The 27,950-nt window shown below is 60.0% G+C and overlaps 1 protein-coding gene across 1 annotated transcript; it reads left to right on the top strand.

The window, feature by feature from the left end:
- Positions 1–531: 531 nt before the first annotated feature.
- On the top strand, positions 532–27,888 carry MAPKAPK3 (MAPK activated protein kinase 3; the record flags this gene model as incomplete). Its single annotated transcript, XM_080695965.1, has 10 exons — positions 532–759; positions 20,141–20,280; positions 21,787–21,851; positions 22,085–22,164; positions 24,083–24,206; positions 25,745–25,820; positions 26,121–26,245; positions 26,666–26,751; positions 27,059–27,139; positions 27,739–27,888. 10 exons carry the CDS (start codon positions 532–534, stop codon positions 27,886–27,888), a joined length of 1,155 nt encoding a protein of 384 aa, XP_080552091.1.
- Positions 27,889–27,950: the final 62 nt, after the last annotated feature.

The following is a 27,950-nucleotide window of genomic DNA, read 5'->3' as shown; positions in this document are numbered from 1 at the left end:
CGGGGAGAACGCCGGCCCGGCGGAGCCTTCGAGGGCGACCACACGTCCCGCGCGGCCACTTTCTAGGTCGCGGGCGAAAGCAGGGGCTCAAACTAGGCCTGCAGGGCTCTCCGCCGGCGTCCCGGGCCGGGGAAGGTGCCCGCCCGGAAGCCACGCCCACCGAAAGCCACGCCCCGCGGCCACGCCCCCTGGCTCTTCGGGCTTCGGGGCGGGGCCCGCAGGGCTCCTTCCCGCTCGGGCCCAGCCGGCCCGCCTGGCCCTTTAAGGCTGACCTCGTGGGGCCCCGAGTCCGGGTGACGCGCCGGGGGTCACGTGGGTCGCGGGCGGCCCGACTCCCGGCCAGGCGCCCCGCCGCGGCTCCCGCACCGCCCGCCCTGCCCTTGCCCGCCAGGTGCGCCTTCCCGCGCGGGCACGTGCGGGCGCGAGCCGCCGCCCCCAGCTCCGGGGCGCCGGGGCTTATCTTCGCCTCCCTCTCCCCAGGTGCCCTGGACGCGCCGGGCTGGGGCGCGCCCCGAGCGCCCCGCGGGGGCCATGGATGGCGAGATGGCAGAGGAGCAGGGGGCCTCCGCGCCGCCGCCGGGTGCGCTCGGGGGACCCCCGGGCTTGGGCGGCGCTCCGGCCGTCGGGGGGCGTCGGGAGCCCAAGAAGTACGCGGTGACCGACGACTACCAGTTGTCCAAGCAGGTGCTGGGCCTGGGCGTGAACGGCAAGGTGCTGGAGTGTTTCCACCGGCGCACGGGGCAGAAGTGTGCTCTGAAGGTCAGTGGTCCCTCCCCGGCGCGCAGGTGCCCTGGAGGTGCCCGGCGTCCAGGGCCCCCGCTAAGCCCCTCTGCTCAGCTGGCCTCATCCTCTTCCCTGGTCCTCCCGGCTTCACGCCAGGGAAGCACAGGCGCAGCCCGGGCCGCTCCGGGCGTCCCGGGAGCCAGAGGCGCAGGCAGTGTGGGTAGAGCTGTCTACCCGGAAGGAGGAAGGTGTGGCTCCTGCTGTGTTTCTGGCCGGGCCAGTGTGTTCAGGCCCAAGGGTGCTCCCCCAGCGCGGCTGCCTGGCAAGAGCAGTCCCTGTGCCCGGGGTGGCTTGAGTTTCTCTGAGCCCCCACTTTGCTTGGCGTGGGGCTACTCAATCCCTGTCATCCCTGCCGGCCTGGGCTGCAGCCTCCCGGGGCTGGTCAGTGAGCAAGGCTGATGCCTGGCACTCCCGAGGGTCACTGGCCCCCGCCGACAGGGACAGGCCCCGCTCCCAGCCTGGTTCCTGGGTAGAGGGTGGGCCGGCCCCTTAGCCTCCACATTCTCTGGGCTCCCTGGAGGCCTGGCACACTGATCTAGTTGGAAGGGAGGTGGTGTCTTGGAGTGGCTGTGTGATTCTGCCTTAAGGTTCTTAGCTGGGGCCCGGGACCCACAGCCACTCGAACCTGCGGCCGCTAGGGACTTCTCTCATGGGTGGCGCCTGCTACTGGTGCCTGGATGGGTAGAAGGGGCGTGGAGACGGCGCCTGGCAGTTAGAGGGGTGGCAAAAGTGTGTCCCCACTTCCTGAGTTGCAGCTAGGAGTCCGTGTGCAGAGTCCTCGGAGGGGCTCCGATCTCTGCCCTGCCTTTGCCAGCTCCGTGACCTTGGGGGAGATCTTGCACTCTGGAAGCCGTAGCTCCGCGGGGAAGAGCAGGGGCTGTGAGCTGGGAGTGGAGGGGCGTGTGTGCGGCCCTGGGCCAGGCCTGGAGCTGCCAGGGGACTTCTTTAGGGCAAGTAAGAGCGGGAGCCTGGGCCCAGTGCTCTGCCTTTCCCAGGAGCATGGGGGCCAGTAGAGGAGGTCCTCCCTGGGGTGGCCCTGGAGGGGACCCTGGGAGGAGGCTGGGCTGGGCTGGCATTCTTTGCCCACAGTAGAAGGGGGTGGGAGTGGCCTTTGGAGCCCCAGCCTAGGATTTTGAGTCCTTTGGAGAAAAGATTGCTCTTCTGAAGTAGATATTTGCCAAGGAACGGGCCCTGCGCCTTCGCCCCCCACCCCCACCCCCGCTCTCTGGCCCTTCCTCCTGTGTTAGGGCAGGAGGCAGTCTGAGTGGCTAAGGGGCCCGGCTGAGACCAGAAGACCTTTTCTGGACCCCAAGGCTTTGGTCCTGTCAGCCAGGACTGACTCTGCCCAGCCCCTGCAGGGTCCAGATGCCATCAGCGAGGTGGCAGGTGTGGGAGGCCTGTGGACCCAGGCAGTGCCAGCTTCAAGGAGGGCTAAGCCTCGCCCTTCTGCTTGGGGGCCTTGGACTCCTGACCGCATCCACTTCTGCAGCATGATCTCCCTGCCTGGGCCCGGAACTCGGGCAGGCCTAGGCTGGGCTCCCCTCTACCCCTCTAGATGAGGGGTGAGCATGCAGGGGTTACTGGACCTTTAGGACCTGGCCCTAAATGGGCCTGAAAGGGGACAGGAATTAGACGTGGCCCCCTCCCAGCTACTTCCTGTCCTCCCCCACCCACCTGCCCTTCCTCGCCTAGATTCCCCACCCAGCCGGGCCTGCCCCACCCTCTTTTGTGTGCGTGCTGTGGCTACTGCGGTGCTGGCTGTAGTTTCTGCCCCAGCATTTGAGGACCTTGGTGCAGGGCAGGCCTGGCGGGAGAGCTCAGCCAGCCCAGGGACACGCCCAGCCTGCTGCCATAGCTCTGCCTAGGTGAAGGCCGCGGCTCTGCACCCTTTCTGCCTCCGCAGGGCTGTACTTCAGATTTACCAGCCCCCCCCCCCCCCAGTCCTTATAGGCTGAACTGGTTCAAGCCATGGCAGACAGGGCTGAGCAGGAAGCCTGGGATGCGCCGCTATGCCCTTGCAGCCATGGCTGTCTGGCGGGGGCTCTAGAGAAGGTCGGCCCTCCCGGGAGCTGGGCCTCTTCCTCTTTCCCTCGGGCCCTGAGCACCCGCTCGCTCTGTCTCGCCAGCCTCCAGCCCTAGTGCAGCCCTCTGCCCTCCACCCCCGGGGCTGGCGCTGTGACTCTTACAGGCACTGGAGGTCTGGCCCCGCCCCGCCTCCCGCCCCACTCCACCTGTTGCTTGTGCCCTCCCAGGCTTCTCTGGATGTTCTGCACCCCTTCACTTCACCTGGAACAGACTTGTCACCCATCAGTCACCCTCCTGCAGTGGGGATCCTCAGAACAGATGGGAAGGACCCACCAGGGCCCCTCAGACTCTACTACAGATGGGAAATTGGAGCCGGCGCTGGCGGCTCACACCTGTGGTCCCAGCACCCGGGAGGGAGGCAGAGGCAGGAAGGTCACAGGTCTGAGGCCAGCTTGGGCGATCTAAGGAGACCCTCTGCAACGCACTGAGAACCTATTTCAAAGTTGAACGTGGAATAGGACTGGAGGTGTCGCCCAGAGGCAGAGTGCCCTGGCTTCAGTCCCTGGTCCTCTCTCCCTCTCTTGCCACACAGAAGATAAGTTGGGACCCAAATGAGTAGCACGACTAGATTGGGCAGAGAGGATTGACTCCCTTCCCTCGACTTCCCGCTCCGCTTGCTGTGGCCACCAGCTTCCCGGCAGGCAGAAGCAGCCGTGGCACTTAGAAACCCTAAAAAGCTCTAGGAAGGGCTGAGAGATGTGGGATCTGCGCACGGGGGTGGGGGAGGGTTGCGGGTTGGGGGCTCCCTCATCACTGAAGGGGACCCCTGCAGCAGCATCTTCCTCCTGGCACTCCCTTGCCCGGGCTGGTTCCCTTCCATGTGGTTTGGTTTTTTTAATGGTACTGGGGATGGAACCCAGGGGCATTCTACCTCTGTGCTACAACCCCAGCCTGTTTGTTTGTTTGTTTATTTATTTATTTATTTATTTATTTATTTATTGCAGTACTGGGATGGAACCCAGGGGCATTCTACTTCCAAGCTATAGCCCCAGACCTATTTTATTCTTTATTTTTATTTTTTATTTTTCAGTACTGGGAATTGAACCTGGGGCATTCTACCTCTGAGCTAAACTCCCAGCCTTATTTTTATTCTTTTTTTTTTTTTTTGTGTGTGTGTGTGTGGTACTGGGGTTCCTGGAAGCCCTTCTACCTCCGGGCTACACTCCCACACCTATTTTTTATACTTTTTTATTTGGAAGCAGGGTCTCCTAAGCCAGCGCGCGCGGCTGGCTTCGAACCTGTGCGATCCTCCTGTCTCTGCCTCCCAAGAGCAGGGATTACAAGCGTGCGCCACCACGCCCGGCCTTTATTCTTTATTTTGAAACAGGGTCTCATTGAGTTGTGGAGGCCTCACTAAGTAGTTGAGGCTGTGATCCTCCTGTCTCAGCCTCCCACGTACTGAGATTATAAAGGTGTGCCACCACGCCTGGGCTATTTTTTATTTTGAAAGAGGGTCTCACTAAGTTGCGGAGGGCCTACAAGTCGCTGAGGCTGACCGTGAACCTGCGATCCTCCAGTCTCAGCCTCCCAAGTACTGGGATTACAAGCGTGGCTGCTGCCCCGCCCTTCGCAGCGGCCATGGATGGATGTGGTGAGCCAGGCTGTTCTGTGTGTTGAGTGTGTGTGTGGGTGGGTGTCACAGGGACACCCCAAAGCACAGTGCAGAGGAGGACGTATTTTCCCTGACGGGTGGGACACGAAACCCAAGCGGTGGTGCCTGAGGTCACGTAGGGCTTGAGCACTTGACTGTATACTCCTTGATCTCTAAGCGGCGTTGGAGGCTCTGCAGCCAGCCTGCCTGATTTGCCTCTTCCCCATCTGTCATGATTAAGCCCCGTTGCCACCTCTTCCAGGAAGCTGTCCAGAGTCCCTGGCTTGGGGCAATGGATCCTTCTTTGTCCCCTAAAGCCATACATTGACTCAAGTCTCTTGTAGGACCAGGGCCTGGCGTACAGCAGCAGCTCATAAATGCCGATTAAAATAACCGTGCTTGCCGGGCGTGGTGGCGCACGCTTGTAATCCCCGCGCTTGGGAGTTGGAGACAGGAGGATCGCGCAGGTTCGAAGCCAGCCACGCTGGCTTAAGAGACCCTGTTTCCAAATAAAATGTAAAAAAATAGATCTGGGAATGTAGCCCAGAGGTAGAAGGGTTCCATCCCCAGTACCACCAAAAATAAATAAGTAAATAAATTAAATAAAACAACCGTGCTCTGACCCCCCCCCCCAACCCTGGAAGGAGCACCAGGGGCTGGACTTCTCCACTTTCTCCTGCTCCATAGCAGAGGGCTTCCCTTTCTGCATCCCAGAGACAAGTCACAGGCTGCGCTGTTACCCTGTGCTAAGCCTGGATGCAGGAATCCAGTAGCTCCAGCGCCCGGCGGAGCTGCGGCAAGCTGCGAGGCTGTTTCTGCCCTGCCTGCCATCTAGGCACACCTAGAGCAGAGGAGCTCCCCTAGCCAGGAGGGAGGATGCAGGGACCGGGACACGGTGGACCCAGAGCCCAGCACTGTTGCCCCGCCTGGGAGAGGATGCGCCCTTTGCTCGCTGGGCAGGGCCGGCCTGTTGGGGCTGGTGCTGTGGAGCTGGATTTGAAGCTAGGTGGGGCTGCCGGGCAGGCCAGGCCCTTTCTCATCTGGCAGCCGCCACCTCCTCACCTGCCATCTCCAGACTGGTTGGGTCAGCCTCTGCGGGGCCGCTGTGTACTGAGCCAACATACCCGGGACACGCGGAGGCCGGTGGCCCCGTGCCAGAGTCGCCCCGAGGTCTTCCCCGGCTGCCCCTTGCCTGGACGAGGAATCGGAGGCTCTCAGAGCTGCCCCTGGGGACCTGGGGGTGGGCAGTTTGCTTTTTATTTATTCATTTACTGATTTGTTTATTTGTGATACTAGGGATTGAACACCGGCCTTCTACCTCTCAGCTATACTCCCAGCCCCGCCTTGTTTTTACATTACTAGGGATGGAACCCAGGGGCAGGCTGCCTAATAGCTACACGCTTAGCCCTATTTATTTATTCATTTATTTATTTATTTATTTATTTATTTATTGAAGGTCTGGGGATGGAACCCAGGGGCATTCGACCACTGAGCTATACCCCCTGCCCTATTATTTATCGCACTAAGTTGCAGAGGGCCTCACTAAGTAGCTGAGGCTGGCTGCGATCCTCCTGTCTCAGCATCCCAAATGCTGGGATTACAAGCGTGTACCACCACACCTGGCTGCCTTGTTTAACTTTTTATTTTGAAACAGGGTCTTGCTGAGTTGCCGAGGCTGGCCTTGAGCCTACCACCCATCCAAGTACTGGGATTATGAGTGTGCCACCACACCTGGCCAGTGTGTTTTCTAAGAGTGCAGAGGTGGGATTTAGCAAGGCGTCAAGGCCTGCGCAGTACAGAAGTGGAACGTTAGCAGGGCGATTGTGTTAGACACTTTATGCCATGGCTGGGTTGAGCGCTGTGCTGCGCGCCCAGCCTCTCTTCAGGATCCCTGCTGTCCGCGTTTCCAGGATTTTTTTTTTCCCATCCTCTGCAGGAGCTGATGTCAGCCCCGGCCTTGGGGCTGTGGGTTCCCATACCCCCATAAACAGCAGGAAGCTTTCCAGAACATTCTATATGGCAGGCCCTGCCCCAGTGTGCAGCCCGTGTTGTTTTATGTAACTCCTATCCTTCCCATTTTATGTATGAGAAAACCAAGGTTCAGAGAGGCCAGAGGCTTGCCCAAGGTGCACAGCTGGTGGGTGGCAAGGCCTTAGCGGCTAAGTCACCCCCACTCATGCACGTCTTTGGGGCCGGGGAGGGACGCCGGGACCTGACTGGACGGCTCCCCTGGGAGTCCTGGCTGACGCGGCTGGTGTCTGCCTACGTCTGCCCGGTCCTCCTGTGCGGAACTCCGAGCCTGCTGAAGGGCAGGCGGTGGTCCCGAGGTCAGCACGGAGGACCGGACGGCTGCGGGCAGGCCACCTCAGCAAGGCCGCGTGGCCATCCCAGACTTGCCAGTCTCAGCAAAGCCCTCAGCGCCACAGACAGGAAGTCCGGCGGGCGAGTGGGCCAGGCCAGGCCGAGGGGGTGCCCTGGAAGGGGTTCTGCCTTTAGCCCAGACCTCCGATCTGAGGGTGGGGTGGCAGGGCGGGGCCCGCTTGGGATGACAGCCTGGCTTCGCACCTGTGGGCCGGCGGCTGTCCCAAGCTGTAAAGGGACTGGAGGGCTCTGGGGAGGCCGCTGGCAGGGTAGGGCGCCACTGCCAGGGGTGCGTCAGAGGTTCTGGGTCGCCTGGGCTGGCATTCAGGGCCTGGTCTCCATGACGACGGAGGTCTCTTATCTCATCTAAGCCTTACACTTACGCATCCTAGACCTCGGGAGGGGCCAGCAGTTGGCGCATCTGGCTTTGCAGGTCCTTCCCAGCCTCCCTGGGTCCTAGCCTGTGGCTGCCTACAGGTGTCCAGCGGAGCTGGCCACCAAGCACACCTGTGCCACAACAGCGCACAGCCTTCTAGGAGGGCAGCCTGGGTCTCCGGGCGGGAGACCGTGTTTTCCCAGAATGTTGGTTCAGCTGCCCTCGCTCCACCTACCTGAGGTCTCGTGTGGCTAGAGAGGGGCAGGGCCCCCACTTAAGATCCTTCCTGCCACTTTCTCCCCAGGCGCCGTGGACAGGAGGCATCTTGGGAATGTTTTGTGACGCTGCTGTGTTGGTGGTGCGGCGAGGCCCCTGCCTTCGTGCTCTGGGCCTGCAGACGCTCCGTGGGTGGGGCTGTCCTTTGGGTGGCCCGCATACATTTTTTCCAGTGGCTAATCAGGGCCTTCGTAAGGACTCTCGTGGATTCCCTCTGCCCGAGGGAGCCGGGGAGGCTGGTGTGAAGGGAAGGCCGAGGCCGGGCACCTCCCCATGCTCCTGCCTTTTGGAGCTAAGTGGATTAGGTGGCGTGTGTGGGAAATCCTGCTGTGTGGGAACCAGAGGCTCTGCCTTGAGCAGGAAATCGGGGGCTTGTTCAGGGGACGGAAGCCCCAGGAGGCCTTGCAGCAGGGGCTGGCCAGAGACGAGTGAATACTGATTTTGTTTTCACGCAGGTTTGGGATTTTCTTTGCCATCCCCGCTTCCTCTGGGTGACCCACCTTCCTGTCTCTTTTCCCGTCTGTTTCTCCCATGGTCGCGTGGCCCCTCCTCCCCCTGGCCTTGCCACTCTGCCTGTCCCCAGTGTTTCAGGCTGGGCCGCCCCTTCCTACAGCCCGCAGGCCGAGGGAAGGAGAAGGACGGGGCAGGGCCGGTGTAGAGATTCCTTCAGGTCAGCTCCCCCTGTCCCAGGGGAGTGGGGATGGGACAGGACCCAGAGCCACTCCCAGTGTACCCCCCTGTCTGTACCTGGGCCACTCCCAGTGTACCCCCCTGCTGGCACCCTTGACCAGGTGCCGGCAGCCCTTGCAGTCGGAAGGCCCTGGGCTGAGCTGTACCTGAGGCATCCCCTGGCAGTGTGGGGAGTCAGCCTGAGCTGCAGGCTCTGCTGTGGGGCCTCCTTTTATGGTCCAATGGCTGGAGGCTAATCCTGGGAGTGCCCATACAGGAGAGGGCTCATTGGACTCCTAAGGTCACCCGGCCCAGGCGGGGAGGAACTGGAGTGCGCTTTGCCCTCAGGGCCAGTGGAGGGAGAGCGAGGGGCTTGGGGCTCTGTTGCTGGGAAGACACTTTTGGTGGCCAGTGGCCAGGGGCAGTGCCAGGCAGGCGGGTGTGGGGGCACCTTGCCTCTGGCTGTGGCTGCATGGAGACTGGCCAGAGGTGCCCAGGAGGCCTCTCCTAGGCCACTCAGTGGGTGGTGTTGCCAAGGAGACAGCCGTGTGTGAAGCAGCAAGCAGGGTCTGAGCATGCTGGGGACAGAAGCCTGGGGTCATCGCTCAGGTCTGGGGACCCGTCCACTGCACTCCATGGCTTAATTAGAGGCTTGAATCAGGCCGAGCTGGAACCGGGTGGGGGGGCACTCTCCCTCGGGAAGACCCGAGAGGGCAGGATGAGCCACTGCGGCCATTCCTGTGGCGGGGCCATCCCTCAGCATTGCTGGGTCACCACCTGGTCCCCCGGAGGACACGGCCTTTCCCCTCTTCCTCCTGGTTATGGCTTCATGGCAGGATGCTCAGGGACGAGGAAATCCCTCCCGGAGCTGGCCAGGTGTGGAGCGCTCTGGACTCAGGGCTGGACCATGGACAGTGGGTGCTGCTGGAGGATCCCCAGTAGGGCGATGGCCGCCTGGGTGCCCTCGGGCCTGCGTGGGGAGCTGCAGGAATGTGGATTGAGCCAAGGGACTAGGGAGAGAGGCTCCGCGAGATGACGTGGGCTTCCGGAAGGGGAAGGGCAGTGGGTGCGGCCAGAAGGCTCACGAGGGTCTCTCTGCCAAGCTCCTCGTGGGATCCAGCCCATCGTCCCCACCCCACTTCGTCTCCTCTGTCGTCTCTTGTGACTTCTCCGGGGGGAGCAACACCGCTCTCATTCTTCTCAGAGCTAGAGGGAGCTGGGTCCCTCTCTCCAGAGCTGGCTGGGGGCTGGGGGCCTCAGCAGGGGTCACCCCCGTGTGGCCTCACTCGTCCTGGTCACCCCTGCGTGGGGAGAGCGGACTTGAGCCCCGCTGTGGCCCCCGGCGCGGCAGTGCACCTGTCGCTGCTACTCGAGCTCGTGTGTTCCCATTCTATTCTTGTGGCCACCTGGGAACAGGAACACCGTCACCGTCTCTTCTTTCCAGACCGAGCCAGTGAGACCCAGAGATGGACTGGCCTGCCCGAGGCACCGGTGGGCGGGGGTGGGGAGGGGTGGGCTGGCCCCTGCCTCCAGGTCAGCCTGACCGGGACTCTCCAGCAGATCCCGAGGACCTGCAGAGCGTGGTCCCTGGCTGGGGTCCTGGGGCTCCCTGGCCTGCCCGGCCATGCGCCTCCTCTCCTTCCTCCTCCCAGACTGGGAGGCAAACCCAGCTCCTCCTTTCTGGAAGCGCTTCTCCCCGCCCTGCCCCGCCTGCCAGACCTGGCCCTTTAGCTTTCGCGTCCAGGGTGCTGGGGCTGGCACAATTGATCACCTAGGGGGAGCCCCTGTGTTCTGAGACTCCGCCTGCCTTTGCCTTTGAAGTGCATGCCGGCTCCTCCTCAGCGGAGGCTCGGACCCCCTGCACCTCCCCTCCCAGGGCTCTAGTAGGGAGCAGTTGGGGAGGTGCCGGCCGGGTACCCCCGGCCTCGACCTAGAAGGTCGGGGTTGTTTGGGGGCACTCGGTGCTCCAGGGTTTCCTCTGTGAGTGCCAGCCTTCTTCATCTGCCCGCCCTGCCAGGCTCTGGCTCTGGAAGGAATGGGCAAGGGAAGAGAATGAGCCAGGCCCAGCTTCCTGGGCTGGATGTGGTGAGCACTGTATGGGGAGGCGCTGGCACCGCCGAGGCCGGGCACCAGGGAGGGACGGGGTGCCAGCGCCGCCCTGACTGCCAGCCTTGAGCATCCGGCGGGGCCTGGGCGCTTGGGGTCCCTGATAGTACGCGAGCTGACCATCCCGGAGCCTCTCATTCGAGAAGGAGAGCTAAGTGGACAGGGTGAGGCGAAGGACAGGCCGTGGTCAGAACGTAGCAAAGCGTAGTCTGATCTGGCGCGAGGCCAGCTAATCCATAGCTGCAAAATTGGTTCCATTAGCTCCCTTAATGAGCTGCAGAAGCCGGGAGGCGAGTGCAGAGAGAATAATGCACACGTCTGGGGCTCTAATTTGAAACTGTGGCTAGAAAGTTAGATGACACTACCGCCTGCTCTCCAAATAGCACGGGGCCCTTGGGACGTGCCGCGCGGGCTCTGGCTTTACTAGGTCGGCGCCGAGGCCTTCAGCAGGGAGCACCCGCCTCAGCACCCGGAACCCCGCTCCGGGTCAGTGCCGTCCCTTACCTTGGCCCCAGAGCAGAAGTAAGACTGTGGTTCACGCTGTCAGGGGGCAAAAGCGGCCAATGGAGGGTCACACTGGCCGGCCGGGTGCCAAGGTCGCGTGTTCCAAGCCCTCCAGGTGCTGGCAGCACAAGGCAGGGTGCTTGCAACAACTGGATGAAAAAGGAATCCCACTATTCCAGTGTCTCAAAAATGGAGATGTGCCCCGTGGGGGGCAATTGCAATAACCATAGACCTAGGAGCCACGGAGATCTTAGGAATGGCCGAGTTCAAAATGTTTCTCGAGGAGAGAGCTTCTTTCTCTCTTTCCTTCTTTCTTTCTTTCTTTCTTTCTTTCTTTCTTTCTTCTTTCTTTCTTTCTTGGTACTAGGGATGGAACCCAGGAGCATTCTACCTCCGAGCTATACCCCCAGCTCTATTTTTTAGTCTTTTTATTTATTTATTTTAAACAGGATCTCACTGAGTTGCCGGGGGCCTCGCTAAGTAGCTGAGGCTGTCCGCGAACCGCGATCCTCCGGTGTCAGCCTCTCAAATGCTGGGATTACAAGCGTGCGCCACCATGCCTGGCGGAGAGAGTATTTTTCTTTCCTTTCACTTTATTTCTCCTTCCTTCATTCTTTCTTTTCTTCTTTTTTATTTTTAATTTTTTTTTTTGATACTGAGGCATTCTACCTCCAAGCTACACTCCCGACTGTATTTCATTTTTTATTTGGAAACAGGCTCTCCTTAAGTTGCTGAAAGCCTGGTTGAGTTACTGCGATCCTCCTGTCTCGGCCTCCCAAGTACTGGGAGTACAGGTGTGTGCCCCAGCGCCTGGCTTCTGTAAGGTTGTTTCTTATCCATGGCCTCCCTCTACAGAGAACCAGGCTCCTTACGATGCAGTCTGAGTCAAGCTCTGTATTTTCCCATGATACTCTGTTCAGTTCTAGGGTGTGGGGTCGCGGGTGGGCACCGTGTGTAACCGGCAGTGGGGAAGGCAGCTCTTCAGCTTCCGCACCTGCCCCAGGCCAGACGCTGGGTTGGAGAGGAGGTGCTAGAGGGACGTACCAGTCCCTGCCGCTTTCTTCCTTTCCCTCCTAGTACAGAACTAAGCTGGAACTCCAGGGAAGTAAAAAAGCTGGTGGTGCCATCTCCGTAGTCTGGGCGGTGCCGTGCGCAGCCTGTCTTCATGGGGACCCCTGCTCGTTTAAATTTCCCCAGATATTTGCACAATGACGGCTGAAGATGTCGCTAGTATGTTAGGCTTTCCCCTTTCATATAAGGTTCGATGCTAATTCCCTTTTAGAATTTGGTCTTGGAAAAGGGTCAATGAATATGAATCTCTGATAAAAAGTGCAGAGCCTGCCTGGCTTTCTCCTTTGCCAAGACTTCTGGGAAGCTCAGAATTAAAAGTTGTCTTTGCTTATAGTTAAAAACTCATATGGGAGCTGGGTGTGGTGGCCTGTGCCTGTAATCCCAGTATTTGGGAGGCTGAGACAGGAGGATCGGAGGTTCATAGCCAGCCTCAGCAACTTTGTGAGGCCCTCCGCAACTTAGTGAGACCGTTTTCAAAATAAAGAATAAAATAGGGCTGGGGGTATAGCTCAGAGGTTCAATCCCTAGTTCTGCACACAAAAAATAAACAGGGCCAGGCGTGTGGCACACTCTTGTAATCCCAGCATTTGAGAGGCTGAGGCAGGAGGATCGCAGTTCGCAGACAGCCTCAGCTACTTAGCGAGGATCTTTGCAACTCAGTGAGACCTATTTCAAAAATAAAAGACTAAAAATTAGGGTTGGGGTATAGCTTGGAGGTAGAATGCCCCTGGGTTTCATCCCCAGTACCGCTAAACAAACAGACAAAAACCTCACATAGGTTTCTGACGTATTACATCGGCGGAGCCCCCGAGCAGCAGGGCCGGGGCGCAGGTTAATTGGTGGAGGGCGTGGAGGCCGGCGTTTTGGTGGCGGGGTTGTTGGGGGTGGCTGCTTGTCTAGGCTGGTGATGTCAACACCTCCTGCGTGTGAGAGATGGCTGGAGATACTGTGACGCTTTTACTTGAGAAAGGCGGGCCCTGGCGTGAGCTGGATGGCACTGCCGTGCCGGGCCGTGTGCTCAGGCGTGCGGCCCCGGGTAGGTGGCCCTCCCTGGGCCGGGGGGCTGCTGGAGAAGGGCTGAGCTTGAGAGTGGATGCAGGCAGACATTCCCGCCCCGGCGGCTGCTTTCCCAGCTCTGTAGCGAGACAGCCTGCTTTCCCAGCTCTGGGCAGTAGCAGGTGTTCGGTCCCGTGGTGGAGACCCTCCGTGGGAGAGAAGGTCTGAACAGAGCTGGCCAAGCTTGGGCACTGTGCTGGGCAAGGCTGGCACGAGCCGTTCCGGCAGCAAAACCCCCGGTCTTTCTTGAGCACCCCCTTGTGGCCAGTTTCCTGCTAGGTACTTTGGAAGCAGAAAACACTAGAATAAATCAACAGGGGATTTATTCCGAAGCTCAAAGTCAACACTGCAGAGGCTCAAGACCCACACACACCCCGGGGCCCCCACCTCGTCCTGCCCCCTCCCCACCCCTACACATGCATACAGGCAATGCCCAAACACACCTGTGTTCTGTGCACCCCCCACCCCTCTGTATTTACATACCTATCCACACATTTATTTTAGAACAAGTTTTCCGAGTCTTGTGCAAGCCGTGGCTTTGGCCAGGGCCTCTGCGACCTCAGAAGTCCTGTTCTCCTCCCCTGCTCCTGCAGTAGGCCCCAGGGCGATGACTTCATCCTCCCAGCCTCTGTTTCCTCAATCTGCAAATTGGGCTAATAGTCCCGCCCTGCTTGCCTCACTGGGTGGCATGAGCATTCCCAAGAGATAAAGGACAGCTGAGTGTTTGTAAACTAAACATTGTTTTCCAGAGAGGCAGACGCTGCCACTTTCCTCATCCTGGGACTCTGGAATTCCTCCACCCTTCCCCAGGCCTGTCCTTGGGCCAGGAGGAGGTGCGGGGCCTGGCGGAGCTGAGCCGTGTGTGTGTGTGTGTGTGTGTGTGTGTGTGTGTGTGTGTGTGTGTGTGTGTGTGTGTTTGGGGGGGACACGCGGTGTGCGCTCAGCCTTCTCTGGGCCCGTCATCTGGCTACCGGCTCTGGGGCCGGTGAGAGAATCCGCAAAGAAGGCTGAAGGGGTAGGGACCGTGGAAACCAGCACGCCAAACCCCGAGCCCAGGGGGTGACATTTGTCCACGGAATGTCATCTAAACGCGATGCTTGTCTAGTCTTGGTGGGGCCCACTCCGCAACTGCAGCCAGGAGCCGCCTTGCCGGGAGGATGCGGCAGGGCCGGCCGCCGAGGCGGCAGGGCCGGCCGCCGAGGCAGCAGGTGTGCCCGTTGGCACTAGCTGGAGCTGTGGAGCTGCCCGGGTGCCCTCGCAGATCCTCCAGCGTTGGTGGGTGTTAGGCTTTGGACTTAGAAGGACCCCAGACCTCACGTGGTAGGCATGCCGCCATGTGGCAGCTTCCGGTAGGCCGACTCTTCTCCTGGCCACCATGAGCTGATAACAAGCTCTCTCCTCCTCCCTGCCACCATGTCGTAGGGAGCACAGGCTCCAGGTGGGCAGTCCGTGTAAAGGGACTCTATATGTGGGCTGAAATCTCCAGACCTGTAAGCAAATAAGTCTCGCTTCCTCTTAGCTGCGGTCGTCAGGTGTTTGGGCCGCAGCAGTGAGTGAGAGTACTGCCCGAAACTGGGCCGTTGGGAGCTCAGGAGACAGATGGCAGTGAGGCACGGGGCTATTAGCTGGTCTTCCTAGCTGTGCCTGGGGGCTACTATTGCCCATTCAAGTAGCCCCCAGTGGGTTCAGATCTGTGGCTATAGAGTCTTTGGGGTTGCGGGGGCTGTCCACAGGGCGTATGGCAGTAGGCTTTTTAAAAATCTATTTTTCCTACCTCTCAGCTACACCCCCAGTCCAATTTTATTTCTCATTTGGAAACAGGGTCTCACTAGGTTGCTGAGAGCCTTAATTAAGTTGCCAAGGCAGAGTTTGGACCTGTCTCAGCCTCCTAAGGACTGAGATTCAAAGCGTCTGCCACCACGCTTGGATTACAGTGGTATTTTGCAAGGAGCCCCTGTCCAAAGGTCCCCTTGGTTACTCTGTTCCTAACTCCTCAATCTAGCCCAAACCCTGCAGCTTCACACTGGAGCAACAGAGGCTCAGAGAGGAAAAGGGGCTGGCTCCAGGTCCTGCTGAAAATAAAGGCAGAACCAGGGTCTCCTGCCCCTGGACCCGTCTCACTGCCGTGCCTGGGAACGGGCTCTTGCTTGGGAATTCCTTTTAGGAAGCGAGTAAAAGTATGCGTGAGGCCCCTGCCTTGTGAGCTGGAGCAGTCCTGATGGTGTCCCTGGAAGAGGAGGTGAGGCCTGGTTCAGGAGAGAGAGGGAGAGAGAGACAGAGAGTGAGAGAGTAAGAGAGAGAGAGAGAGAGAGAGAGAGAGAGAGAGAGAGAGAGAGGAGAGAGAGAGAGGAAGAAGAAGAAGGAGGAGGAGGAGGAGGAGGAGGAGGAAGGGAGGGAGGGAGGGAGAATGAGGTCCTCGGGCAGGCTGAAACAAGTTTGGCCAGGATGTCACGTCACCGCTGTGTGAGCCTGCCTGGGGCTTCCTCAATTTAATCTTATCTCGTTCTCAGGCATGGTGAGAGTTTCTTCCCCTGTCCCTGCTTTATGGATTTAGTCACTCAGTCTACAAATACTGTCTGAGCCAATGCTCGGTGCCTGGCTCTGAGCCCAAGGGCTGGGACCCAGAGGTGACCAGGCAGATGGCCGGGCCCAGTCTGCTGAGGCAGACAGTGGGGTGCCAGCCTGGCCGGGACTCAGCCGTGTAGCCAAGGACCAGCTACATCTCCCCTCCGCCCCTCAATTTCTCATCTAAAAAACAGCAATCCTGAAGTCCCTTCCCCTAATTTATAACATGCTCTGAACGGAGCGCGGCCCATCAAAGGTACAATATCCGTCTGCGTGTGTTTGTTTAGTTATCAAGAGAACAAGCTAATTGCAGGTTGCGAGTGAACACCGTACGGCAGGTAAAAGGGCGATGGCGGGAGCTCTCTGGGGAGCTGGGGTGCTTTCTGTCTTGAGGGGGGCGTGGATCCCTGGGTGTGCGCGGTTGTCAAGGTCAGCAAACCGGCCTAGGGAGAGCTGTACATTTTACTGTGTGTAAATGACACCTCAGTAAACACACAGAAGGCAGAAGAAGAGGGGGTGAAGATAAACGGGATGTGAGAGGCCCTGGAAGTTCTTTTTAGATCAGGCTCCTGGCAGGAGGTGAGCTGAGGGGTTCTGGAGGAAGAGGAGGCTCTGCTGTGGGAAGGAAGAGAAGGAAGCAGGCCCCAAGAGAGCGGGGCTGTGTTCGGGGTCAGCGGGGGGCTGAGCGGCAGCCCAGAGGGGTTCTTTTTTTTTTTTTTCTCTTTTCAGTACTGGGAATGGGACTCGGGCATTCTACCTCTGAGCAACACTCCCAGCCTTATTTTTTATTCTTTATTTTGAAGTAGGGCCTCACTGAGTTTCAGAGGACCTACTAGGTAGCTGAGGCTGTCTGGGCACCACGATCCTCCTGTCCCAGCCTCCTAAATGCTGGGATTACGAGCGTGGACCACCACGCCTGGCCCAGGGGATTTCTTAGCAGCTGGGCCTGCATGGGCACAGGTCCGCGGTTCTGGCTCCTGGGGCACAGAGAGGCTCAGCTCAGGCTTCCTGGCCCTCCACGGCCATCCTCCTGCCTCCTCCTCCCTCCCACGCCTCCTGACTCCTGCCAGCACCCGCCCACCCTCCCATCCCAGGGTTCTTGCTAGGTCCCAGCCAGAGACCCCCAGGTTCACCTGGCCCGCCTCTGCCCTCAGCTTGGCCAGAGGAGCTGAGGCAGACACATTAGAAGATCTGGGAGACTTTTCCAGAGGCAAAAGCCTTTGAGCTGGGGTGTAATTCCAATACCTGAGAAGCTGAGACAGGAGGATTGCAGGTTCATGACAGTCTCAGCAAGTAGTGAGGCTCTCAGAAACCCAGCATGACCTTATTTCAAAATAAAATAGGAGCTGGGTGTGGTGGCGCACGCTTGTCATCCCAGCATTCGGGAGGCTGAGACGGGAGGATCACGGTTCGCAGACAGCCTCAGCTACTTAGTGAGGCCCTCTGCAACTCAGTGAGACCCTGTCTCAAAATAAATAATAAAAAATAGGGCTGAGGGTATAGCTCAGAGGTAGAATGCCCCTGGGTTCCGTCCCCAGTACCACAAAAATAAATAAATGAATTAAATTAAATAGGGTTGGGGTATAGGTCAGAGGTAGAATGCCCCCAGTTCCATTCCTAGTGCTACGAAACAAAACAAAAAGCATTTGGACAGAGCCCAGAAGATTCCTTCAAAAGAGGGAGTCGACACATTGGAGAAGGAGATGGGGCAAGACCTCACGTGGTGGAGACAGGGGCAGCATCGACGTGGAGACTTGAGAGAGGCCTGTCCGGGACCAGCATCGCATCATTCTGGCCAGAACAAAAGGGTGTTTCGGGGCCGGGGGGCAGGAATTGAGGTAGGAGAAGGCGAGTTTGGATGCCGGGGGAGGAGGGCCATTTGTCTGGAGGCCACGGGGAAGGGGTCGGGCCCACAGGTGGAGATGAGCTCGGGGGAGAGACACCATCTTTGGCCATGCCACCCTGAGCGCGTCCATCTCAGCTGATCTGAAGCCGAGCAGGGTTGGCCTGGTTAGTACGCAGATGGGCGGGAGAGGCAAGGCTGAGCGGTCCAGCTGTGGCCGTGGGTTCATGACAGAAGAGAGAGGGGAGCCTGGGGTAGGGACAGTCTAGAAGGGGACAGAACAGGAGGGGCAGGAGCCTGTGAGGGAGGCCTGACGGGAGGAGGTCAAGCCAGGTTGGAGGGCAGGGGACGGGGGAGCTCAGGGGATGCTAAATGGCAAAGGAGGGACCGGCTGGGAAGGGGGCGGTTCATCTTGGGTCCTGTGCTGAGGCCTGGGACAGCCCTGGCTGGAGCCTCTCAGGACACTGGAGGTGGGGAGGCCTCAAGGGTATTCTGGGAGACACCGGCTGTGGTACCTAGGCCAGGAACCTCGGCCCATCGCCTCCCCACACCCTCCCCATCCTGACCTGAGTATTGGAGCAGGGTCCACAGGGCTGGTGGGGGGGCTTATTTAGACTGATTTTTTGGGGGTACTGAGGACTGAATCCAGGGGCATTCTGCCTCCAAGCCACACCCCACCTTTTATTTTGAAGCAGGGTCTCACTAGGTTGCTAAGGCTCTCACTACATAGCTGAGGCTGGTCTTGAACCTGTGACCCTCCTGTCTCAGCCTCCCAGGTACTGGGATTATAGGCGTGTGCCTCCACACCCAGCTTCCATATATTTGCGCTGCCTGTGTTCCCAGGCCCGGGCTGAGCGCAGTAGTTCCAGAGGTGAAGGAATAGCCAAGGGGCAGCAGATCCGGAGGCTGCTCCGCCTCCCTGTGTTTGCCCCGTTCACCTGGAAAGCTTGGCCCTAGAGCCTGTTGCCTACGCGGGTGCGAGGCGGCCTGCGCTCTCTACCCCACCCGGGAGGGAAGTAAGGCCTTCGCGTCCCAGTGTCGGTGCGAGCAGGGCAGGCTGAGCCGTGGGCCTTGGGCCAGCCTGCCGGGGACGGCTTGTCCTTGCCTCCCTATCCAGGGCCCTAACCTGCATGCTCATATCTCTCTGGCAGCTCCCTGAACACGCCGCCCAGGGGCTTCGCTCAATTCCAGTCTTCTGGCTGGAGCCACAGCCCAGGGCCGAGTTAACCAGAGCCAGGATCCTGGCTTCTGCCTGCCCACCACCTTGCCAAGGCATCTGGTGGGCGTGGCCCTGTTGTCACTCCATCTTACAGGGCTGTGGGTGGCTCAGAGCTGGGTGCGCTTGCCCAGGGTCATACCAAGTCACGGGGCCATCTGATCTCAAAGCTCCTCCCCGCTCCACCGCCTTGCCTCTCCCTCCACTAGGATTCTCGCTGACCCGGGCTGTGGTCTGTAGTGCGGGGTCCTCACCTGGGCTCGGTAGGCATGGGAGTCTGTGCAGCAGGCCACCTGGGCCCCGTGTCTCTAGCGGTGAAGCTGGCATTGTCCCCTGCCCCACACAGGAAGCGACAACGTTCCCTTGGAACCCAGAGACTGGGAGAGGTCATGACCAAGCAACTCATTTTAGAAGCACTTTTCTTGGTAGTGACAGTTTTATTCCTGCGCCCACTCCTGGAGAATTTTAAGTCTTAATTATGTTCGCCCCTGCAGGGGCGTGGCCCTGTCTCCCTCCACCTGTGGGGGCTGGATCCCAGAGGGATGGACTGACCCGCGCAGCCACAGCCCCTCACGCGAAGCCTTCTTCTGGCTCCGGCGCCTCCTGGTCTGAATCGGGCCTCTGGGCCCCAGCCCCAGCCTTTCTCCAGCGCCCTCCACGTTCATGCAGAGGTGCCGGGCTGGAAACATGGAGGGATTGCTACGGGCCTACTGCGTGCCAAGTGCCACCCTGCACACGACAGTCCCCGATCCCAGCCTAGGAAATGGGGCAGCATGATGTCCCGTGCAAAAGTGAGGCCCACGGGAGGTGTGGTCCCTGGCCTGGGGTGAGGGGCCCCGGCTGCTGCGAGTTTGCTATGAAAACCGCTCAGAAGCCAGGCGTGGTGGGCACGCCTGTAATCCCCGCGCTTGGGAGGCTGAGACAGGATCGCGCAGGTTCGAAGCCAGCCTCAGCTGCTTAGTGAGGCTCTCAGCAACTTAGTGAGACCCTGTTTCCAAATAAAGTATAAAATAGGTCTGGGAGTATAGCCCGGAGGTAGGAAGCCCCTGGGTTCCACCCCCCCTACCACACACACACACACACACACACACACACACACACACACAAAACAAAAACAAAACCCACTCAATTTCCACTTGATTTGCTGCTCCTGAGAAGGAGACAGGGGTTTCTTTTTGTGTGTGTTACGGGGATGGAACCCAGGGGCCTTCTACCTCTGAGCTACACCCTTAGCTTTATTTTTTATTCTTTATATTGAAACAGGGTCTCTCTGGGTTGCAACGAACCTCACTAAGTAGCTGAGGCTGGCCTCGAATCGCGATCCTCCTGTCTCGGCCTCCCAAATGCTGGGATTACAAGCGTGTGCCACCACGCCCAGCTAGACGGGTTTCTTGAGTGGCTGAGCCCTTCCAGCCTGGCGTTTCCCACAGCCTCTTCGGCCAGGCTGCTTGCGCCCACGGCTGACCTTCAAGTCCAGAGGGACCATGGGGCAGGGAAACCTGGATTGGAATCTTCACCCTGCCCCTGACAGGCCCCGTGGCCTCAGGCAGGTCTCAGGCCTCGCTGCGCTTGCCCGTGTCCGTCTGCAAAGTGAGGGCGGTGGGCTGTGAGCCTGACCCCCGGTGCCCGTCCCCGCAGCTCCTGTACGACAGCCCCAAGGCCCGGCAGGAGGTGGAGCACCACTGGCAGGCCTCGGGCGGCCCCCACATCGTGCGCATCCTGGACGTGTATGAGAACATGCATCACGGCAAGCGCTGCCTCCTCCTCATCATGGAATGGTACGCGCCCCGCCCCAGGCTCCCGGCAGGCTTCTAGGGCGCGCTCTGTCTGCCCGTCTCCGTCTCTCTCTCTCGCTGTCGTACTGGGGGCCGAACCCAGAGCCATGTACCGCTGCCCCTGAGCTATACTCCTTGCCCCTTTTTGCCCCTTTTTGCTTTTAGTTCGGGGTCTAACAAGCAGAAGGGGTCTCGCCAAGTTGCCCAGACTGGCCTTGAGTCTGTGACCCTCCCATCTCAGCCTCCCAGGCACTGGGATTGCAGGCGTGCACGACACACCTAGCGTGGGCTTCCCTGCCCTTGTTCTAGCTGCAGAGAGCAGCTCGGGGCGCCGCTCCAGCCCCCGAGGGTGGAGATGTGCAGCTGGCCACTAGGGTGTTCCGTCGGGGTGAGAAAGAGACCGTGGCAGTGGTCCTGTGGCCTCCCTGCGCGGAGCCTGCTCTGTGAGACGGGCTGGAAGAGCCACAGAGAAGACTGCCGAGCCCTGGGCATGCTGGGTAGGAAGACTCGGGGAGGGGGTGCACCTCGTCCCCTCAGTTCTCCCCGCCCTCCTGGGTTTGTGCTCCAGGGCCCCTCCAGGTGCTGGGCGATGAGGGCCAGAGCCTGGCCTCCCTCGGATCCTAGACCCCCATCTGGGCTTCCGTCCTTCCCCATCTGCTTTCCAAGAGCCCCCCTCCAGCCAGGCACTGTGGCACACACCCAGAAGCCCAGCACTTGGGAGGCTGAGACAGGAGGATTGCAGGCTCGAGGCCAGCCTCAGCAATTTAGTGAGATCCTGTTTCAAAATAAGAAAGGCTGGGGTGTAGTTAAGGGCCAGGCTACCCTTAGTTCAATACCCAGTTCAGTCTCAGTCTCTCTTACACACACACACTCACACACACGGTCCTCCTCCCTCTATGGGTTATCCAGGGCTTCGGATTTGGGGTTCAGATTCTGGTTCTGCCACCCCCTCCCTGCGGGACTGCGGGCAGCCGCCAGTCACTGGATCTCTGTGACTCATGTATGCAGCAAGGAGGAAGATGGGATGTGCCATCCACCCTGCGCTCGGCTTCGTGCGGAGTGCCCACGGGTGTTCGTCCACATCGGCTCTTCACGCCTGTGAGCGATTGCGCTCACGGAGGCACAGAGAGGCGAAGGCGCCAGCCCAGGTTCCCACAGCAGCCCATGCGCAGGGTAGGGCCAGGGCACAGCACGCAGTAGGCACCCAGAGAGCAGCGCGTCTGGGCCAATGACCACTGACGTGTCATTTCGCATCTGGGGAGACTGAGGCTTGGGCGGGGCTGGGGCTTCCTGAGGCACTTCTCAGCCAGGTCTGAGCAGGGTCATCGGAAACGGCTCTGGCAGGGACAGGAGCCCAGCACCTCCCCGTAGCTCTGAGTTCAGGTGAACTGCCCAGGCTGACTGCCCCGGTGCTGTGCCGGGGTCTCCCGTGGCGGGAGGAGGGAGGAGCAGTCGGGCAGGGGCGGGGCGCTGCCCACGGCCCCCTCTGCTCACCAGCACCTTCCACAGCATGGAAGGCGGCGAGCTGTTCAGCAGGATTCAGGAGCGAGGGGACCAGGCTTTCACTGAGAGAGGTGCGTGTGCGCTGGGAAGAGGCGGTGCTGGGGAGGGGCGGCCAGGCCTGAGTAGGAGGCCTGAGTGGGCTGGAGCATCCGTGGGGAAACTGGGGTGTGGGGGTAACTAGGATGGAGCCCTGGGCCACAGGGTGCTGTCTCCATCTTGTGCTGACCCTCTATGCTGTGCCCAGGAGGGATGGTAGGGTGGGGGTCCTCAGGTCACCTGACCCCTCCTCCATCTGCGTCCACAGAGGCCGCAGGGATCATGCGGGATATTGGCACCGCCATCCAGTTCCTGCACGGCCAGAACATCGCCCACCGGGACGTCAAGGTGAGGCTGTGGCAGGGCCCCGAGGAGGCCAGGTCCTTGGGCTTTGCTCAGAGCCTCAGCTCGCTGCGCCTCCGGCCTCTCCTGCGGGCTCCCGCGCGGCCAGCCTGCTCCTGCCGGCTGGATCTCCTTGTCTTCTTCAGACACCGAGCAGTCCCAACGGTCACAAAAATCCACAACTGCCTGCCCCAGCCCGTAGGCCCCGACAAGCATCTCCTTAGCCCCTCGCCGCCCCGTGAGATGGGCCATTGCCACTTCACACACGAGCAAACCGGGGTGCAGAGAGAGGTGGAGTGTCTTGCCTAAAGCCGTGCCCTCGCTGCCCGGGCTCCATTCATATCTCAGCTCACCAGTGGAGCCAGCGCCACGCCTCAGACTGGCCCCTGAGGCTGCTGGGTCTTCTGTGAAGCCAGCTGTGGTTACTTTTTTTTAAAATTTTTTTGGTGGTACTGGGGTTCCTGGAAGCCCTTCTACCTCCGGGCTACACTCCCAGACCTATTTTTACATTTTTATTTGGAAACAGGGTCTCCTAAGCCAGCGCATGCGGCTGGCTTCGAACCTGCGCGATCCTCCTGTCTCTGCCTCCCAAGCGCGGGATTACAAGCGTGCGCCACCACGCCCGGCCTTGTGGTTTACTTTTTTTTTTTTTTTTTTTGGCGGTACTGGAACCCAGAGGTGTTCTGCCTGAGCTACACCCCCAGCCCTATTTATTATTATTCTTTATTTGGAAACAGTCTCACTGAGTTGCAAAGGGCCTCACTAAGTAGCTGAGACTGTACACAAACCCCAATCCTCCAGTCTCAGCCTCCTGAATGCTGGGATTACAAGCGTGCCCTCCGCGCCAGGCTAAACGCCAGCATTTCCACAGAAAGAGAGGCCATGGTGGGCACTGCGGGAAGGGACATGGGTGCCCTGTTGCTGGCCTGCTTGCCTTCCCAGTGATGGGCTCGAGGGATATTCTGGAAGCTGAGTGCTCTAAATGTGCTCTCCTGGGAACGCTGGGTCTTCCAGGCAGCCCTCCGTGTGTACGTACACAGACATGCCTGTGTGAGCAGCCATCAGAACCGAGTCTTCCTCGTGGGCTCTCTGCCCGGTCTGGAGCAGTAGCCCCTTGCTTCTGTGCTCTGTCTGGGCAGAGAGAGCCGAGGGCCGGCTCCTGCTTCGGGTCCTTCTGGCCGAGCGCTGCCAGCCGTGCCGCCCGCCTTTGATCCAGAATGCACGCAGAGCCGCCGCAGACCCACCTTCCGAATCCCTGCTTTTCTTTATCTCCGGCTTCTCTCTCCTAAGGAGAGAAACGCCTTCGGCACAGCAGATGCCTGTGTCGACGCTAAATCTGCTTCTCTCTTTTTATCCCAATCCAAGGTCAGATCGTCTCAAAGGAACCTGAGAAAACCTCCCACTGGCTCCGAAGCGGAGCTTATCCAATTCTGTCCTTCTACCTAAGCTCTTCTGGGCGTCCCTCCTGCTCCTTGGCATAGACCTGGGCCCTACCCATTCATTAGAAGCCAGCTTCGGGGCTGCCCCTGCACGTGGTCCTCCCCGTGCCCCATCTGCCGGGCCAGGCCGTGTCTCGCAACCCGGAGGAAGGCCTCCGTGGCGGTCCTGGGTCTGGTCGGTGGGGGAAGGCTGGCCTGCTGGCCTCACAGGCTCCTCTGGGCTGGGTGTGGGACATGCACGAGTCTCCCCAGTCGAGGATCGGAGCTTCCTGCCCCCGGGCTCACTTGGTCATTGGCAGCCGTGGCTGGGCACCTCCTCTCCTTCCCTGTGAGGGGAGGAGGCACCTCACCTCCGTATTTGCTTCCCCTTGTCAGTGGCCGAGGTCCAGTCTTTTAGGAGCAGGTCCTGGCTCCTCGCGCCCGGGGCTGGGGCAGGGGCCCGGCCTGCTGCCCGCCTCCACGTGCGGTTTCTCTTCCTGGCCTAGCCTGAAAACTTGCTCTACACATCCAAGGAGAGAGATGCCGTGCTTAAGCTCACCGACTTCGGCTTTGCCAAGGAGACCACCCAGAACGCCCTGCAGACGCCCTGCTACACTCCCTATTATGTGGGTGAGTCCCCGGGGCCTGGTTCGTGCCTCTGGCCGCCCATTATACACACCTGCAGTGGCTTTGGAAACCACAGGGTTAAAGCCTGGCGAGGAGGGAGGGGAGAAGTCTGCCTGCCTGGAGGCGGGTGACGTGGGGGGCCCGGAGGCTGCAAAAGTATTCTCCCCAACTTCAGCTCCTGCTTGTGAAAATAGATCCAGGAAAATTCTGGCTGTGGCCTGCGAGCTGAATGACATCACAGCTGCTCTAAATATATACGTGATAAAAGGCTGCCACCAGCCCGGGACGGAGCCCAGGCGTGCTTGTTTTTCTCCGGTTTTTGTCTTCCTGGGATTCATATTCAGAAAGCGGGCAGGCGTTTTCTCCTCACTGGAGAGACGCAGGGTACCAGTCACCTGCCTTGTGGGAGGGAGCCTTGAGCCAGGGCCTGGGTGGGGCCTGGGGGTGGACGCAGACTCATGCTTCCTGACAAAGCTCTGAGCGGCCCCCGGGTTTGGAAAGGCTCCTGGTGCAAGTTTCTCTTCCCTGAGAGTGGAGCACTGGCTGGCAGGGGCCCTTCTCCCGCAGGACGGGCCTTCTGGGTGGGCTGCTGAAGGGGCAGGGAGCCCCCTAAGACAGCTGACATGGCAGCCTGTGTGCCAGCTCCATCTTGCAAGGTTTTTTTTTCAGTACTAGGGCTTGGACCCATGCTCTACCTCCGAGCTACTCTTACTTAGCCCCTTTTACTTTTTATTTTTTTATTTTGAGACAGGGTCTTGCTAAGTTGTTAGGCTGGCCTTGAACTTGTGATCCTCCTGCCTTAGTCTTCCAAGTAGCTGGAATCACAGGTGTACACCACCATACCCAGCCAGACTTGTCCTTTTTTTTTTTTTTTCTCCCTCCTTCCTTTCTTTTCTGGAGATTGAACCCTGGGGCATTCTACCTCCCAGCTATACCCCAACCCTTTTCATTATTTTGGTTTTTAAATTTTGAGACAGGGGTCCTCTAAGTTGCCAAGGCTGGCTTTGGGCTTGCAGTTCCCTGCCTCAGCCCCTGGAGCGTCTGAGGTTACCCCATGCCCAGCCTTGTTGTAGTACTTTGACTTGGCACGCTCTGGCCCATGGACCTTGTTGCACAGATGGGGCAGCCGTGCCTGTGAGTGGTGGCTGAGCTGGCAGTGGACGGCGGGAGCCCTGCCTGCGGCTCCTCCTTGGAGGCAAGGGCACAGGGCAGCCGGAGGGCCGAGGCCTCTTGCCTATGGCAGGACCTCACCAAGCTCAGGACTGGCTTTCTCCCCATCCTCCTTCACCAATGTTGAGACTGGCAGAGGGGCCCGAAGGAGCAGGGGGCTGTCTGGGAGCAGTTTACCCGCCCCCCCCGGAGCTGCTCTGCTCCCCCAACTTCATGTACAGGTTGCCTTCCCAGAAGGTGCCAGACGCCAGTCTGCTCTGCCCCTCCTCCCAGCTGGGGCACCTGCTCCTCACCCCACCCGGGCTGCAGGCTCCTACCTGGGTCTCAAGGTCCTCGGGACTGAGAAGTCTCCTGTGCCTTCTGCCCTGCAGCCCCTGAGGTCCTGGGCCCAGAGAAGTACGACAAGTCATGTGACATGTGGTCCCTGGGCGTCATCATGTACATCCTGTGAGTGCCCTCCCACCCCGCCTCCTGTCCCCACCCTACTGTCTACCTTCAGGAGGACTTTTGACCCCCATGGCCTCAGTGAGGGGCTTGTTGTCACCCTTGGGCGGGCTGTCCTTCCCTTCTTGTCAAGGGACAACATTCCTTCAGGCCTCCAGGGGTTATGCCTGTGTTCCTGGGACATCCCTGGGAATCAGAGGGCCGTCACCATGGTGTCTGGCGGCCTGTCTCCCCAGCGAGACGTGTAGGGAGAGGACTGCCCCGGCACTGCCCGCCACCTGTGCAATGCCTCCTCCTCCCCAGCCTGTGCGGCTTCCCGCCCTTCTACTCCAACACGGGCCAGGCCGTCTCCCCAGGCATGAAGAGAAGGATCCGCCTGGGCCAGTACGGCTTCCCCACACCCGAGTGGTCAGAGGTCTCTGAGGATGGTGAGTGGACTTCTCCCCCGGCCCCGCAGCCCTCGCTCTGGAGATGTCCCTCGGCGGCAGGCTGGCCCGTGTCCAGGCCCTGGCTGCCCCTCGTCCCAGCTGAGTGGCCCCAGCCACTCAGAGCCTCAGTTCCTCTCTCTGCCGCGTGGTCTCAGAAGCCGCCTCCTTTAACCCCTTCGGACTTCTGTTCCTCACTGCAGTGCCCTCTGGGGGCCAGACACAAGTCTGTGCCGTGGCAGTCACCTGTTGCTGCCTAAGGAATTACTCTGAACACCTAGGGCTGCAACCAGGAGCAGCTGTGAGCGCACTGCATGTGCGGGTTAGGGCCGTGGGAGCGGGTGCCGCCTGGCCTCACAGGGCTGGTACCTGGAGGGGCGGGGGCTGCGCCCTCACCGCTGCCCTCTCTCCCTGGGCCCCTAGCCAAGCAGCTGATCCGCCTGCTGCTGAAGACGGACCCCACAGAGAGGCTGACCATCACGCAGTTCATGCGCCACCCCTGGATCAACGTGAGCGCTGGCTCCCCTGCAGCGGGTGGGCGTGGAGCCGGAGGCAGCCATGGAGCCCAGCAGGCGGCCATGGAGCCCAGCAGGCGGCCATGGAGCCCAGCAGGCGGCCAGGCCGGGGCGTGAGCTCTGAGGCGGGGTGCAGGGCTGCAAGGGCCCTCGCACACAGATACCTGCAACGTGGCTCCGTGGCTCCGCTAGTCTCTGACCTTGGTTTCCCTCTCTGAGACAGGGAGGAGAGGGGTTGAGGCGGCCAGTACTGTGTTACAAGCCTCTGTGCTCTAATCCCGGGGCTTGGCGTTCCTTCCAGCAATCAATGGTGGTACCGCAGACCCCACTCCACACGGCCCGTGTGCTGCAGGAGGACAGAGACCACTGGGATGAAGTCAAGGTAGGTAGACTGCTGCGGTCTCTCTGCGGTTTCCAGGATGGCTGGGCCTCCTGGCCCCATTCAGTGGGGGCGTCTGGCACACTTCCTCTGTGAAGGGCGACTTTGGACCAGGGACTCAGGAAAAAGATTTTGGGCCCTAGCATTGGTTAGAACCTCTTTATGACCAAAAATATTTGGGAGGGTGGTCATCTTGTATTAGACTTAGCAGAGGCCAGGTCTTGTCACATGGGACAGCATCCCTCCGCCCTGGAACATCCAGGTATAGTCTTCAAGCCCCAGCATCCTGGGTACCCAGCAAGATGGCGCCCTCTGCAGGCTGCTGGTTCTGCGCACGTGGCCTTGGTTTAGTTCTCTGCCCACCTACCCTTGGTGTGGTCCCAGGAAGTCACTACTTTTCTATGCCCCAGTAGATAAGCTCAGTTCTACCACGAAGGGCTGTGGAGGGGGTTGTGCGACACCACGGGCTTGGCCCAGCACTGGGCATGTGGTGGGTAGCGCAAGCCGTCATGGCCATCATTGATGCCAATAAGGGGCTGAGGGCGGCGGCTCCTGATGTCAGTATATGTGACGTCTTTGTGCGCCATGCTGTCTGTCTGCAGGAGGAGATGACCAGCGCCCTGGCCACCATGCGGGTGGACTACGACCAGGTGAAGATCAAGGACCTGAAGACCTCTAACAACCGGCTTCTCAACAAGCGCAGGAAAAAGCAGGCGGGCAGCTCAGCCTCGCAGGGCTGCAACAACCAGTAGCTCCCGGGGCCTTGGCGGAGCCAGGCCTGGCAGCCTGGGTGGCGACGGGCTACGTCGTGGCC

This window comes from Muscardinus avellanarius, assembly GCF_963383645.1.
Source record: "Muscardinus avellanarius genome assembly, chromosome: 5".
Lineage (NCBI taxonomy): Eukaryota > Metazoa > Chordata > Mammalia > Rodentia > Gliridae > Muscardinus > Muscardinus avellanarius.
This window is presented reverse-complemented; position numbering and strand designations above follow the sequence as displayed.